The sequence below is a fragment of the Labeo rohita genome, chromosome 2 (assembly GCF_022985175.1).
Source record: "Labeo rohita strain BAU-BD-2019 chromosome 2, IGBB_LRoh.1.0, whole genome shotgun sequence".
Lineage (NCBI taxonomy): Eukaryota > Metazoa > Chordata > Actinopteri > Cypriniformes > Cyprinidae > Labeo > Labeo rohita.
In genome coordinates, this window is record NC_066870.1 from 37,309,110 (window position 1) to 37,325,322 (window position 16,213).

At 31.9% G+C, this 16,213-nt stretch overlaps 1 protein-coding gene across 4 annotated transcripts in view; it reads right to left on the minus strand.

Moving 5' to 3' along the window:
- The window catches only part of eps15l1b (epidermal growth factor receptor pathway substrate 15-like 1b), a 48,386-nt gene extending 32,454 nt beyond the window's left edge, over window positions 1-15,932 (minus strand). For 2 of the 4 annotated variants that reach the window (XM_051134256.1, XM_051134265.1), the window contains exons 1-17: window positions 15,867-15,915; window positions 13,069-13,110; window positions 12,789-12,878; window positions 12,645-12,692; window positions 11,340-11,441; window positions 10,941-11,006; window positions 10,706-10,831; window positions 8,835-8,894; window positions 8,272-8,544; window positions 6,443-6,606; window positions 6,108-6,264; window positions 4,835-4,897; window positions 3,042-3,127; window positions 2,842-2,914; window positions 2,479-2,640; window positions 396-593; window positions 151-300 (exon numbers count right to left, since the gene is read on the minus strand). In XM_051134256.1, coding sequence (XP_050990213.1) covers window positions 151-300; window positions 396-593; window positions 2,479-2,640; window positions 2,842-2,914; window positions 3,042-3,127; window positions 4,835-4,897; window positions 6,108-6,264; window positions 6,443-6,606; window positions 8,272-8,544; window positions 8,835-8,894; window positions 10,706-10,831; window positions 10,941-11,006; window positions 11,340-11,441; window positions 12,645-12,692; window positions 12,789-12,878; window positions 13,069-13,110; window positions 15,867-15,893 — 1,887 coding nt within the window. In that variant the 5' untranslated portion in view covers window positions 15,894-15,915. Of the gene's footprint in view, window positions 1-150; window positions 301-395; window positions 594-2,478; window positions 2,641-2,841; window positions 2,915-3,041; window positions 3,128-4,834; window positions 4,898-6,107; window positions 6,265-6,442; window positions 6,607-8,271; window positions 8,545-8,834; window positions 8,895-10,705; window positions 10,832-10,940; window positions 11,007-11,339; window positions 11,442-12,644; window positions 12,693-12,788; window positions 12,879-13,068; window positions 13,111-15,866 lie in introns of all 4 variants that reach the window. The other 2 variants (XM_051134241.1, XM_051134248.1) reach the window with 2 other exon arrangements.
- Window positions 15,933-16,213: the final 281 nt, after the last annotated feature.

A 16,213-nucleotide genomic window follows, 5' to 3' on the forward strand; every position in this document is an offset into this window, starting at 1 on the left:
ACCAGGAAGAGACAACCTGTCTTCCAACTTAAGTTGAAACAACGTGGAAAATCTCTTTAAAGTTCAAGATACATCTCTCAAAATCAGGTACACCTCAGCCCACATGAGCACATGATGAAGACATTTGTGAAGTGTGTGGTGATTCCTGACCTTAGTGACAGTGGTGTTGCTTTCCTCAGCGATGAGCTGGTCCAGTTCGGCCAGGCTGGTCACGTTGTCGTCCAGAGCTTTGCTGTAGCGCTCGATGGTCTTATTGAGCTCCCGCTGCGCGTCCTGTATCTCACTGAGCTGACTGCGCGTCTGAGTGAACACATTCACAGCATATTTGTTAATATGTCATTTGTATGTTGCTAAAATGTTGTTTAAAAAATATTATATCACAGCTTTTGTGTGACCTGGTCCATCTCGTCCTGCGATGTTTTCAGCAGTTTGAGGATGCTGTCCAGCTTGGCTTTTCCGGCACGCAGACTGTCCTCCAAACGCTGCTCCTCTTGTTCCAGACAGTACAGGTCCGTCTTCGTTCTGCTCATCTCCTTCTCCTGCATCTGTACGTCTGACTCCTGAGACAGGATCTGCGTCTGCAGCGATGTGATCTATGCACACACAATCAAACGCTGTGAATGATTCAGTCATTAATATAGAATCAGCATGCTTGTTTTAGATCGAGGATTTAAGGATTATTCAGATTCAATTCAACTTGCATTGGATATTTACATTACTATAATCTAAACTTTTATCTAAAAGTTATAGATTGTAAATATTTATCCTTTGTTTTTACTAAGGCACCTAATAAATGGATTCATTTGTAAAAACAAACAGGAAACACGTTTACAGTAAATACACTGATAAGAAGGGTTTCCAAACTTTTTACTAACACAACTTTACCGGTCAATATTGGTATAAGGCCAGTTAGTTTAGCCAGTTAAGTCACAGTTTTTGTTTTTTGAAAAATTTAGATCATATTTTGTTACATTTTGAAAAATGTACAATTAAAAACAAAATAAAAACAATTGTCCAAAATGGCCCATCATTTCTACAGGAGCTGAAATAAAATAATATTACAAAAAAAAAAAACACAGCAAAATAGAAATATACAAAAACTAATTTTAAGAAAAAAATGTCAAAAGAATAAGAACAGAAATAAACTGAAAAATAAATATTAAATCATACAATAAAATAATATAACTTTATTCAATAAAATACAAAAATTAATAAAGCTAAAACTAAAATAAAAATATATCATAGCTAAATAGAAATATACAAAAACAAATAAAATGTCAAAAAAGCAGAAAAACCAAAATATGAATATTTGATTTTTTTAAAATAAAATAACATAAATATATTAAATGATAAACTGAAATACCAAAATGACTAAAACTAAAACAAAAAAAATATTTTTTTTTATTTTTTAATTAAAACTTTTACACTGGCAACTAAATTAAAATAAATAAGAAAAAAAAGGTTAAATACCAAAATTACTAAATTTGAAATAAAAATAAAAGCATAAATAAAATTAAAAATAAATATTAAATGATGAAATTAATATTATAAATATATTAAATGAAAAACTGAAATACCAAAATTATTAAAACTAAAACTAAAATAAAATAAATCATAGCTAAATAGAAATATACAAAAACTAATTTTAAAATAAAAACTTTAGCTTTGTAAATAAATAAAAGTTAAAATAGCAAAATTACTCAAATTAAAATAAAAATAAGAGCAGAAATAAACTGAAAATAAATATTAAACAATAACATAAAACAATATAAATTAAATGAAAAACTGAAATACCCAAATTATTAAAATTAAAACTGAAATAAAAATAAATCATAGCAAAATAGAAATATACAAAAAGTAATTAGAACTGTCAAAAAAGCATAAAAACTAAAATATATATATATTAGATTAAAAAAAAAATATATATATATATCTTTTAAATAATGTTTATTGCCTTAACTAAACTAAAATAAGTAAAAATAAGTAAAAAGTTAATAATTAAAATAACAAAATTACTAAAATTGAAATAAAAATAAAAGGCAGAAATAAACTGAAAAGTAAATATTAAATGGAAACATTAAAGTAAAAATTAAAAATGTTGCCTTGGCAACTAAATAAATAAGTTGAAAGTACTAGAATTACTTAACTAAACAAAAACCACAAACTGATAAAAATGGCAAAAAGTACATAAAATTACTAAAATAACATTTAAAACTAAAAATATGAACACAAAAGCTAATTAAAAATATCAATAAATACTACAATAGGCTAAAAATAGCACAGAAAAAACACTGGTCAATGGAAACAAATAAAATTTGTTTAGGGCAAATTTGAATAAAATTTACAGGTTTAAAATAAAAATAAAAAAAGACAGAAAAAACATTTAATTATTAGCAAAAACAAAAATAGTCATTGCTACAAACAAACAACTATAATATACAGCAAAAAATGCACAACTCAAATCAGAGTGCGTCTCACTTTAGTGTTCTCCTCTTGCCACTTGTTCTTGGTCTCGTCCAGCGTGCTCTCCAGTTTGGCTCTCTGCTGCTCCATCTCACTGAGTCGCTCCTGAGCGTCCCGTTTCTGGTGCTCCAAGTCCTGAAGGCCCACGTTTTCACGCTCCAGGTCTCTCTGCACCTCCTGCACACAATCAGTATTTCAATGTGGACTTGAGTCTCCTTTTTACTTTATATGCATTGAAAAGTGCAGCGTGAACGTTTCATATTGTGCATTTCATGGTTCATGCTCTTTTTCTTCTCACATGATACAATAAACTCAAATCAGTGTTTCATTTCAATGTATTCGTTTGGCTTTCTAACAAGAGGGACAAACCAGCCTCACCTGCACTTCACCGTTCTTCTGTCGCAGGGCTTCCTCTTTCTGCCTGATTTCTGTCTCTAATATGCGTTTCTCACTATGCACCAAAAATCAGAAAAAATGTCAAGTGAGTTAAAAGCAAAAAGAGCAAAATAAGTAACTACAGAAACGCCAGATGTATGGTTATGTGTAGTGTATAATTCTCCACGCATGAACTCTCTGACCTTTGCAGCTGGGAGATTTCCTGGTTGATGTCATCCAGCTCCTTGATTCCCGTCAGCTCAACCAACCCAACAGAACTGTTGCTGTCCTGGAAAAATCATGTTATGTAAGAGACAGTCATACTCTGTCATCTACAGTACATGTGTATAATTATGCAGTACACATACATGAGCACTAGGTGGCGTCTCACTGCCAGACTTTTTGCATTCTTATTGTGAAGTATTTTTTAAGAAAGTAAATGTATATTAATCATAAAAAGTCAAGGCAAAAACACTTTAAAACAGTTTAAAAATCTTTTAAACTGTACATGCAGAAATTGTTCTGAGTGGTGCTATTTTATCATTTTTTATGTATTATTACAGTTTTACATTTACATTTAAGCAATTTAGCAGATGCTTTTATCCAAAGTGACATACAAACGAGGACAACAGAAGTAGTAATAGGTGTTGTGACAGTACACGTAGAAAGGTTGTTTTTTTTTATATAACAATTAAAAAGAGTAGAAAAAATTGAATAGAGCTAAAGTTAGAGGAAAAAGCTATTTTTTCTCATAATTATTAAAAAGAAAACGACTACATAGAATAGAAATATTCTAGAAATATTAAAGAATTTTAATTTAATTTTAATTTAATTTGTTAATTAAATTTTAGCTACTTTTTTAGTAATTTTATGTATTATACTGTGTGTGTGTGTGTATATGCATATATATATATATATATATATATATATATATATATACACACACATATACATACTCCCGCTCGAAAGTTTGAGATCAGTAAGATCTCAAAGAGGTTTTTAAAGACATTTCTTATGCAAAAAACACAGGAAAAAAAACAGTAATATTGCAAAATGTTATTACAATATAAAATAATGACTTTTATTTTAAATACTTTAGAAAGTAATTTATTCCTGTGATGCAACCGGAAATTTCATCAGCTGTTACTCCAGTCTTAAGTGTCACATGATCCTTCAGAAACCATTCTAATATGCAGATTTATTATCAATTTTGAAAACAGTTGTGCTGCTTAATAATTTTTTTGGAACCTGTGACTTTTTTTTAGGATTCTTTGTTTAAAATAGAAAGATTTTCTAACAATATACACTACTGTTCAAAAGTTTGGGGTCAGTACATTTTTATTCTTTCTTTTTTTGAAAGAAATGAATACTTTTATTCACCAAGGATGTGTTACATTAATGTAAAAAATTATCGCATAGATTTACGTTGTTAGAAAATATTTATACTCTGAATAAATGCTGCTTTTTTTAACTTGTTATTCATCAAAGAATCCTGAAAAAAAAAAAAAAAATCACAGGTTCCAAAAAAATATTTGGCAGCAACATTGATAATTCTAATAATATAGGTTTCATTATATTTCCAGTTGGTAAAACTAAACTAAAAATAGAATAGCTTTTCATTTGATATTTACTTTCTCATAAAGACAATGACTTCAGGCAACAACTTGGATAACTACTTGTGGTAAGCCTTCCAGCACAAAAAACAAACAAACAAACAAACAAACAAAAAAAAAAGCTATTCACTGCATCAGTTAGGTTTAAAAGAATTGCTGCCAAACATGCCAGAAACATACTAATCACTGGAATAATGATCCAATTTGCTTATTTCAATCCAAATGCTGATTTATTTTGGCCAGGCAGTGTATTTTAAATTCATTTTACAAGTTTTAAAATTGGACTGTCACTTATTACATTTATTTAGAAAATAGTTTATTCTCTCAGTGCTTCATGCAGGATCTTAATCACATCACAGATTATAAATGCCAGACTCACTTACCCTGCTCAGACTGGTCAATGGAGTCAATTCAGACGCGACTGATGATGTGAATCCAGAGAGAATCTGGAGAAGAAAAACAAGAGAACAAGAGAACAAGAGAACAATAGATCAGAAACAATCAGACTGTAGAGCAGCGGCCCTCAGGACATTATCTGTGGCCTGTGTGTTGTTGTCAGCTATGAGTTTACAGTGGTTTAAATGTTTATTTCATAATAATTCATAATTATTTCACAATGTGAAGTCGATTTTGCAATGATGTCAGCCTGATCATTTCTTATAAATAATATGATCTTTTGGTTTAAACCCATCAAGCAGCAAAAAAAAAAAAAAAAGAAAATCTAATGAGATAAAGCATCTTTTATTTATAAAGCATTTTATAAAGCACCTGGATTATCAAAATTATATATCAAAAACTCACATATAATGTACTCATCCCCTTGTCATCCAAGTTGTTCATGTCTTTCTTTCGTCAGTGGTAAAGAAATTATGTTTTTTGAGGAAAACATTTTAGCATTTTTCTCCATATAATGGACTGATATGGTGCGCAGAGTTTGAACTTCCAAAATGCAGTTTAAATGTGTCTTCAAATGATCCCAGCCGAGGAAGAAAGGTCTTATCTAGCAAAATAATCGGTTATTTTCATGAAAACAAAAAATGCAATTTAAATACTACTTAATCTCAAACGCTCGTCTTGTCTTGCTCTCCCTGAACTCTGTGTATTCTGGCTCAAGACAGTTCCGGGTACAAAAAACTCCAGTCTTTTTCAAAGTGAACATGCAAAATCAAGATCAAACACCCTCTTTGCAAAAACATGGTAAAACAGCAAAAAGGGCAGCGATAAAGGGCGATTTTGAAGTTGAGGGAGAACATGAGGTGTTGAGGAGTTGATGAGGAGTTTTTCGACATACACTGCCATGGACCAGAACAAAACAGAGTTCAGGCAGAGTAAAACAAGATGAGTGTTTGCCATTAAAAAGTATATAAATTGCATTATTTTTATGAAAATAACCGATTGTTTACAGCATTTGGAGCTGTTTGAAGCTGCATTTAAACTCGCGGCACCATTGCATTCCACTATATGCTGAAATGTTTTCCTCAAAAAACTATTTCTTTACGACTGAAGAAAGAAAGACATGAACATCTTGGATGACAAGGAGGTGAGTACATTATCTGTAAATCTTTGTTCTGGAAGTGGACTTCTCCTTTAAGGCTAAAGAGATTCTAATACTGATAGTGAGAGTTTGCGTGAAATGTGTGCGTTTTGTCCTCTCACCGGTGTGCTGGCGGCTCCTCTCTCTGACGGCGGTATCATGTCAGGCGTCAGACTCTGAGGAGGATCCACTCCTTTCACTTTCTCCTGAATCAGGTGCATCGCCAGACAGAACTGCTCTTTGGTGAGTTTGCCGGTACGCTGAGTGTCCGCCAGTGACCTGCAGACCAAAACAAAGAAAACAATGCTTCTATGAAAACAATAACGTGTAACACCATCACAAATTCTTTTGCACAAAAAGTTCATTTTGCAAAGACAAGGATATATTTAAAAAGGCCGAGGGTGAATTTAGGAATGAGATTGCATTTGACGGTTTAATCCAAACTTGATTGTCTCACCATATGTGTGCCAGGACACTCTGAGGCAGCCGTGAGTTCATGAAGATATCCTTCACTTCACCTCCTCCAACCATCCCATCAAAATCAGAGTCTGCCAGCTCAAAGATCTCCTCGTACTGCTCTCTGTCTTCCGCTGGCACCACCCAGTGATCAGACGACGGCTGCTAAGACAAATATAGGGGATGTTTGGAAAAGCATACGACTCATATGTGTATACTAAGTACATTTATATATTTTTTTTATATTATCAGGATGCAATGGATCCATCATCTGCATTAATAGAAAAATTGTTACAACTAGTTAAGTTGTTTTTTATTTACAATAAAACTAAATCTAAGTTGCATGTACAAAATAAATTTACTAAAATGCATTTGAAATACATTTATTACATGCTAAGCATACTGCAAAAACATCTACATATTTATGTACTGTAATTTCAGCATACTAAACTGGTCTGCTAAATTTTTGTGCTTAGTGCACTTCAATTGTGCGCAAAGGTAAAGACAAACTGAAGTGTATTTGATTGTGCTGAAGTGGAACTATTACAAGTATACTTTAAGTACACTTTAAATATCTTGCATTTAACGACTTTAAAGATATTGTTCAAAATCATACAACCCTCATCAATAGCGACATTAAAACACATTTTAGACTTAATATTAATGTGCATTGTGCAAAAGTCATACTCCAAATAAAGTTTAGTTATAATTTTATAATTATATCAGTAAGTCTCAAGCTATATGTCTAACTATACTTAATTTGAAGTAAATGTATTTTAAGTATATATCTTTTTTACTAGGGTAGTATTGCACAGTTACAATAGAATGTATATCAATTCAAATTTCTACTACATAGTCTGAATAAAAACATTACAAATAGATGCATTCTTAACTTATACATTTCTAGAAGAAGTTTAAAAATCTTGTCGAATTTAATAGAAAATGGTACATGTAGAAATCATTTTGATCAGTGTAACTTTAGTATTATTTATATACTATTATATTCTTTTTATATTTTAAATTAAATTGTTTTTATACTTTCAGTTTTCATTTTTATTTACATTTTTGCAATTTTGTGTAATAATTTTTACTATACTTTAACTACTACATTGGTTAAATTCAATGCTATTTGAATTTTAATTTTAGTTTCAGTTATTTTTTGTTTTTATTTATTTTATTTCCAGTTAGTTATTTTGGTGCTTGAATTTAAACTAAACTACAACTAGAAAGGTTTTTCATTTAATATTTTACTTAAGCTTTATTTTTAGTTTTTTGATCATTATTCTGATATTGAATATTATGATTCATCTAGTTGATTTTTATATGTGTGGACTATCTCTTCTAATGCACAACATCACTCGTTAAAACAAATATGCAAAATATGAAGTTTGCATACTGTTTTACATACTATTAATTTAATAGTATATGTAGTACACTAATATTTGTTTTAAAATGCATTCACACTTGTGCACAAATAGCAAATCCCAAATCTTTTTTGCTGTCTTGCTGCTCATTAAGCTTACAGTGAAAGTCATTTGAATTAGAAAATTATAATATCTTGGTTTCTGTATAGGTTTAGTCATTGAGTAACTAATAATGAACTGTATGACTTGGTCAAACACCTGTGGGTTGTTTAACCTTTCCAAACAACACAGAAAATCACGCACAGACAAACTTTCCCTTTTAAAATCAGTGTATTATTGTGTAGTAAACTCTGTAAACATGAGGACTACAGCTCCAGGAGCTGATAAGAATGTGGCTGGACCAGTATCATGAGTGTTAGATCAAGATTGACAGGTTTACAAGCAGCACAACTGCTTTGGTGTTCACCTGTGTGAGTGTTTGAAGCAGCGGAGGCGTCGGGGTGGAGCGCTTGAATGAGTTTGACGGAGACAGGTTTGTGCTGCTACTCAGAGGACTCTTGGAAAGCGCCGCCGTGGGCCGCAGGTTCTCCTTCAGGAGGAACGGACTAGAGGGAAGAACAGGAACGGATCCCGGAAGAGAGCCTGCGATCTTCTTCCGCTTGGATGGAGGGATGAGAGTGGTGGGGAGGGTTGACGGCACAGGCTCCTTCTCTCTGGCTGCATAAACCAGGTGCATCGCCTGTAAAAAGCAAATGATATGAACTTCTTTCCTACAGTGGACAAAATGAGCGTTGGGATTTCTCCTGATTTTTCAACAACCGGCCTGTCACTGATAATAACATCCACAAATACTCTTTAATCTTTCTGACATATACATTACACACTCAACAATGTGAATAACATTAAATAAAGTAACAAGACACATGATTTGAAGAATCTAGAGGTTTGATCACATCACTAACCCTAAACTACTACTAATAAACTACTAATAAACACATGGTATTTTGTGGGATGCATCAACTGACTCACCACTGAAAACTCATCTTTATCCAAGTGTCCATCTTTGTCAATGTCGCTGAGATCCCAAATCTACAAAACAGAGAAAGAAATGTTTAAAAAAACATTTACATAATTATAAAACTTATGTATGAATATACATTAGAGGTCAAACGTTTCCATCCCCCTTTCAGAATCATTCAAAATGTTCATTATTTTACCAAAATTATAGGGGTCATACAAAATGCATGTTATTGTTTATTTAATACTGACCTGAATAAGATATTTCACACAAAAGGTGCTTACATATAGTCCACAAGAGAAAATAATAGCTGAATTTGTAAAAAATTTTTTTGTTTGTTTAGTTATAGTTGTTTGAGTCCTGAACAGATAAACTGCTGCTGTTCTTCAGAAAAATCCTTCAGGTCCCACAAATTCTTTGGTTTTCCAGCATTTTTGTGTATTTGAACTTTTTCCAAAAATGACTGTATGATTTTGACATCCATCTTTTCAGATGGAGGACAGGTTCAAACACTCACTGATGCTTCAGCAGGAAACACGATGCATTAAGAGCCGGGAGGTGAAAACTTTTGAACAGAATGGAGATGTGAACATTTTTCTTATTTTGCCTAAATAGAATATTTTTTTCATTTAGTACTGCCCTTCAGAGGCTACAGAAGATGGTTACATGTTTCCCAGAAGACAAAATAAGTTAAATTTACCCTGATCTTCAAATGCAAAAAGTTTTCACCCCCGGCTCTTAATGCATCGTGTTTTCTTCTGGAGCATCAGTAAGCATTTGAACCTTCTGTAATAGTTGCATATGAGTCCTTCAGTTGTTCTCAGTGTGAAAAGATGGATCTCAAGATCATACAGTCATTGCTGGAAAGGGTTCAAATACACAAAAATGCTGAAAAACCAAAGAATTTGTGGGACCCAAAGGATCTTTCTGAAGAACAGCAGGCAGTTTATGTGTTCAGGACAAACAAGGGACCCATGAACAACTATCACTAAACAAAAACACAACTGTGGATCATTCCGGCAACAACACAGTATTAAGAATCAAGTGCATGTAAACTTTTGAACAGGCTCATTTCTTATAAATTCAACTTTTATTTTCTCTTGTGGACTATATGTAAACGTTTTTATGTGAAATGTCTTATTCAGGTCAGTACTAAACAAACAACAACATGCATTTTTTATTATTATCCCTCGTTTTGGTAAACTAATTAACATTTTTATTGATTTTTATTGATTCTAAACTTTTGACCTCAACTGTACTAAAAGGTCTAAACTATACTAAAAAGTATGCCAAATATTAGCAATATTAACATTTGTTAATGTTCTGTATCAGTCTAAATTGGTCCATTTTGTAACAAATAATATAAAAAGTAACATTATACTTTTTAATTATATATACAATTTCATTCAAACATTTGTGGTCAGTATATTTTTGAAAGAAATCCCTTCTGCTCATCAACGCTGCATTTATTTGATCAAAAAAATACAATTTTGTAAAATATTATTACACTTTAAAATTACTGTTTTCTATTTGAATGTATGTTAAAATGTAATTTATTCCTGTGATCAAAGCTGAATTTTCAGCATCATTACTCCAGTCTTCAGTGTCACATGATCCTTCAGAAATCATTCTAATATGCTGATTTGCTCCTCAAGAAACATTTATTATTCCTATCAATTGCACTGCTTCATATTTTTGTGATGAATGGAAAGTTCAAAAGAACAGCATGTATTTAAAAAAAGAAATATTTACTAAGACTATAAGTCTTACTTTTTAATTTTTGCTAAATTTATTTGAATTAAATTTCAATATCAGGAAACACTAACTTGTCTCAAGTGTCTATATCAGTGCAAGCCTACTATAAAGTAAAGCGGACATTCACCTTTCCAAGTACATCGAGAGGCAGGTTCGAGTTCATTAGGACTGGTTTCACTTTATCACCTGACAGGAGCCCACCAACTGGAGACAGACTCTCAAATATCCCATCATACTTTGCTTTATCCTCCGGCTGGTGAAGCCAAATACAATAGAAAACAGTCAGTGAAGTGCAGTGACAAAATCTGAGACTAATTAAATGAGTTTTCCATCTCAAATCTTTTATTCCAGTAATTCTGTACCTTTATTGTCCAGCTGGAATCAGCAGCAGAGGTTGTGATGTTCAGGGACGGGCTGCCGGCATCTCTCTAAAAAAAAAAAAAAAAAAAAAAAAAAAAAAACACACGGCATCGCAGAAATTTACATGTATTTGATTTAACAGATGCTTTTAAGTCAAACAACTTACAAATCAGCATGCAAACACAAGCAATTAACTGTCAACATCAGCTACCGTATTCAACAGGATGACAGTGATTTGAGATATTTTCAGCGTGTGACACAAACAAGTGTTATTTACAAACCATAACACTCAGCATTTCACCACATCTTTATTTATACATGTGCTATTCAGATAAAATCTACAGATAAACGTATGTGGATGACTGAATTTTCACTGCGGTTATCCAATGTGCCATACTCACAAATTTAGGGATGGGTGCAGAGATGTTCTGGCTTAAACTGTTTAGACTGACATCACTTCCTCCTTGAGCAGACGCCACCAGCCTCAGAGCAGTGAAGAAACCCTTAAAAGAGATTACAGTTAAACCAGGGTTATTAACAGTTAATTAAAGCTAAGAAATAAAAAAGAAAAACATTTTCAAGAATTAAAATAAAAAAAATTACAAAAAAAAGTAAATACATTTTCATTACTTAAAATAAATAACATTTAGCGCTGTCACGATTAATCGCATCCAAAATACGTTTTTGTTAACAAAATATGTAATGTGTAATGTGTATATTTATTATGCATATATAAACACACACATATACAGTATATATTATTTACACGTATTTACCTGTATATATTTTTATTGATATAATTAATATTATATATAAATATATTTAATATATAAACCCAACATACTTTTCTTAAATATATACATAATATATGTTAATCGCGATTAATAGTTTCACAGCACTAATAACATTTTACCAACATTTAAATGAAAAATAAATAACTTATTTTATTATAGCTAGCTGCTAAGGCAAGATTTCTCATTTTCATTGAGTTTAACTTGACGTACTAAAATAAATAAAAAATAAAACTGAAATAAAATAAATAAATAAATAAAACTACTAAAAATTTAACAAAAATTAAAATGAAATCAGAAAACACTAATAACACTAGAATAATATCTTAATTACACTAAAATCAAAATATAATTAACTAAATCCATAAAACCATTTTTTTTTAATTTTGTAAAATTTGAACAATAATAAGGCTTTATGAAATGTATTACTTTTATGAAAATCTATGTTGTCTGTATTTTTTCTGTGTTTTATGATTGAATACAAATTCATAATTAAAGTGGATGCATAAAACTATGACAACATAATTCATCTTTTAAACTAAAAGATAAATTAGTTTAAATTAAAACATGGACAAAAAAAGTGTGATATTCTGTGATATTCCTTCAAATTATATTTTAATAAACTGCATTATTATTACTTTGAGAAGTCTATTGTACAAAGTTAAACAAAACTTTTATTTTGGTGGGGTTGTAGCTTTTTTTTTTTAGACCAAAATCTGGCTCAGCCAGACTAATAAATGTGGAACTGTTAACTTTCCATTAAACACAATGGTGAAACTGTACAAACAGGATTTAAGACTCCAAATAAATGAAGAGCTGATATAAATTAAAACAACATCAAAGATCAATCATAATGGAAAGCTACTGTATCTAATTGTATAAAGGCCTATTCTGACAGAAAACAATGGCATTTACCTTTTTATCCAAGTAACCTTTTCTCTCTGTGTCTGACAGATCCCAGATCTGTACAGAAAGGAAAAACAATAATTATCCACCAACAATTCCAGCGCTGCATCTCAAGGCTTTCAGACGTTCAGTGATGTGATCATTTTCTCTCACCTGACCCAATGTGCTGTCCGAAAGCCCAGATTTCTTTAAGAACTGAGCGGCTTCTGCAGCTCCCACTTTCCCAGTGTTTCCCGGATCCACCTGCAACAAACACAACAGGCATCAGTGTGTGATGAACAACACATCATCAATATCAGCCAATATATCGATATTATACTTGACATTAAAAGCAATGATATCAGGGCTTTATTGATTCCATATAAAACAGCAATGGTAATGTCTTGACATTTTTATAAAGGTAACTCCTTAAGTAAAAGTTTAATTAATTTACCTGTCTGTAGAAGCTCTCATATGCAGGGTTTCCACTTGATAACTGCATAAATAGGAAAGAAATTGAATAAAAAGAACAGTAAAATTATAATACTTATAATACAATAATGCTTCAACATAGTTGTTTAACAAAGAAGAATACTTCTAAAGCATATATTAACTTTAGATAATTCAACATAATACACTATTAACAGCAAACGTTGTATCTGTTATCATTATTTATTAGCTCTTAGCTAACATGAATTATAGATAATAAATAGATGTATTTTAATAACTAACTTAGGTTAACTAATTGGAGTTTACTATAAAGTGTTATAAAAAAACAAGTGTATATGTCAAATCTATGTCTGTGTCAGAGAAAAAGAAAAACCAAAAAAAAAAAAATTCTACAAAATGATTTTTGGACTATCATTAATATATTTCCTCTTTTGACTTTTAAGTACATTTCCATTCATTCTCACTCATTTCCATCCTAATGTTTTAATACCGATTTTGGTTGCAATTTTTATTATGCATGATTCTCAGGAGATTACATATGATTTTACAATACTGCCATCATGAATAAACTAAAATGACTATTGTTAATTTGGCTTGAGAAAGTTAACTTACTGATCTACTATTTAAGACTATTATTCTTCTACTTCTGAGCCAAATTTCGGTATCTGTCTCCTCCTAGAGCTTTCAAGCTGGAACCACCAAACTCGGTCCAGACCTTCAGACTGGTCTGACTCGGTGTGCTGTATCTTTTCAGACTGATCCGGCTTACGGTTTTCATAAACCAGACTATCAAAACCACCAAAAATCCCATAGACTTACATTGACGGAATGTTCAAATGAGCAACACTCTTCAAACTCCCAGAATCCCTTGAGGCTCAATCAAGCTTCCCTTCTGTGTGCTATTTCTAGTCCCTTTACACTCATTTAAGCTTCCGCTCTAATATTTCTAAACTATCTAGCTAAGTCATGCTAGAAACAAGCTAGTAATTTGCTAATCATGCTAACAACATGCTAGTAACATGCTAACCATGTTAGAAACATGCTAACAAAATTCTAGTAACATGCTAATCATGCTAACAACATGCTAATTATGTTAGAATCGTGCTAGCAAAATGCTAGTAACATGCTAATCATGATAGAAAAATGCTAACAACGTGCTAGTAACATGCTAATCATGCTAACAACATGCTAGTAACTTGGTAATCAAGCTAGCAACGTGCTAGTTACATGCTAATCATACTAGAAACATCCTAACAATATGCTAGTAACGTGCTAACCATGCTAGCAACGTGCTAGTTACATGCTAATCATACTAGAAACATGCTAACAACATGTTAGTAACTTGCTAATCATGTTAGAAACATGCTAGCAACATGCTATTAACATGCTAATCATGCTAATAACTTGCTAATCATGCTAACAACATGCTAATTATGTTAGAATCATACTAGCAAAATGCTAGTAACATGCTAATCATGATAGAAACATGCTAGCAACATGCTAGTAACATGCTAATCATGCTAACAACATGCTAATTATGTTAGAAACATGCTAACAACATGCTATTCAGGTTGAAGCACGATAGTAACTTGCTAGTCATGTTAGCAACATGCTAATCATGCTAGCAAAATGCTAGTAAAATGCTAATCATGATAGAAAAATGCTAACAATGTGCTAGTAACATGCTAATCATGCTAACAACTTGCTAGTAACTTGGTAATCATGCTAGCAACGTGCTAGTTACATGCTAATCATACTAGAAACATGCTAACAACATGTTAGTAACTTGCTAATCATGTTAGAAACATGCTAGCAACATGCTATTAACATGCTAATCATGCTAACATCATGCTAATAACTTGCTAATCATGCCAGAAACATGTTAGGAACTTGTTAATCATGCCAGAAAGCAGAAATCATGCTAGCAACATGCTATTCATGCTAGAAACATGTTAACAACAAGCTAGTAACATGTTAGCCATGTTAAAAACATGCTAGTAACAATGTAATCATGTGCGAAACATGCTATCAACATGCTAATCAGGTTAATCATGCTAACAACATTCTAGTAACTTGCAAATTATGATAACAACATGCTAATCAGCCTATAAAAATACAAGCAACAAGCTAATCAAGCTAAAACATGTTAACAACATGTTAAATCATGTAAGCAATGTGTTAAATCATGCTAGCTGCTTCCATACTATTACAACTGCTTCAAACTTTCAGGCTAGGCTTTCTCAAGCCAACTTAAAGTTTGTTATCAAACTTTACTCATCTAGTTTGGTATTACAGTAATGGGAAGGGCAGGGTCTGTGGGCATCGATGACGTCACAGGATGAAAACATAGGTTTCTCTCGTTAAAGAAAACGTACACAAACGGGCTGTTGACACAACACTAAATCAGAATACTGTTTCTGAACGAAATTCTAAACAATTCACTGACAGGAATCATATAAATAACACTGTTCGGTTTCGTAACGCTGCTGCACAAACAGCTGTCACGACATAAAGACAGTCAAAAAGTTGCAAAACAGCGGCCTTGAAAGCCCAAACCAGTCAGTAATCAATTACTGGACTTTATTAAAATACACAGCGAGGCAAAAGTGGAAAAAAAGCTGAGAAATATTCACTAACAACAACCGATAACTGCGCCCGTCTCACAGGAGAGCCCAACTTCCGTGCTTTTACACCTAAACAAGACCCTAAGGGCATTTTCTACAACTAGAAAACATAATCTAGATAAATCCTTTGAAAATGTATATTACATTTTAGTTTTAATCAAACTTTTAAAGTCATTACCTGACTGAGCGGTGTGAGCGCCGCCATATTTCCTGATTCACGAGCACGCGCACAGGAGTCCGTCTCGTGAACGCGTACAGCCAATGTCAAATGTGAAATAATGAGTTACTGATTCATTAAAGATCGTATTTTTGGTGTGATACAGCTTGTTTATTTCACTAAATTAATTGTACTTCAGTTGTTTTTAAGTTATTAACGTTATTCTCAAGTTAGGTCTACTAAATGACGTCGCTCTGAAACAAATGTACGAATGTCGACAAATATTTAAACAGTTAATTATTTATATTATTAATCTAAAATGCAAAAGAATCAGGTAAAAAGCATACAAAACATATTGCAGAACAGAA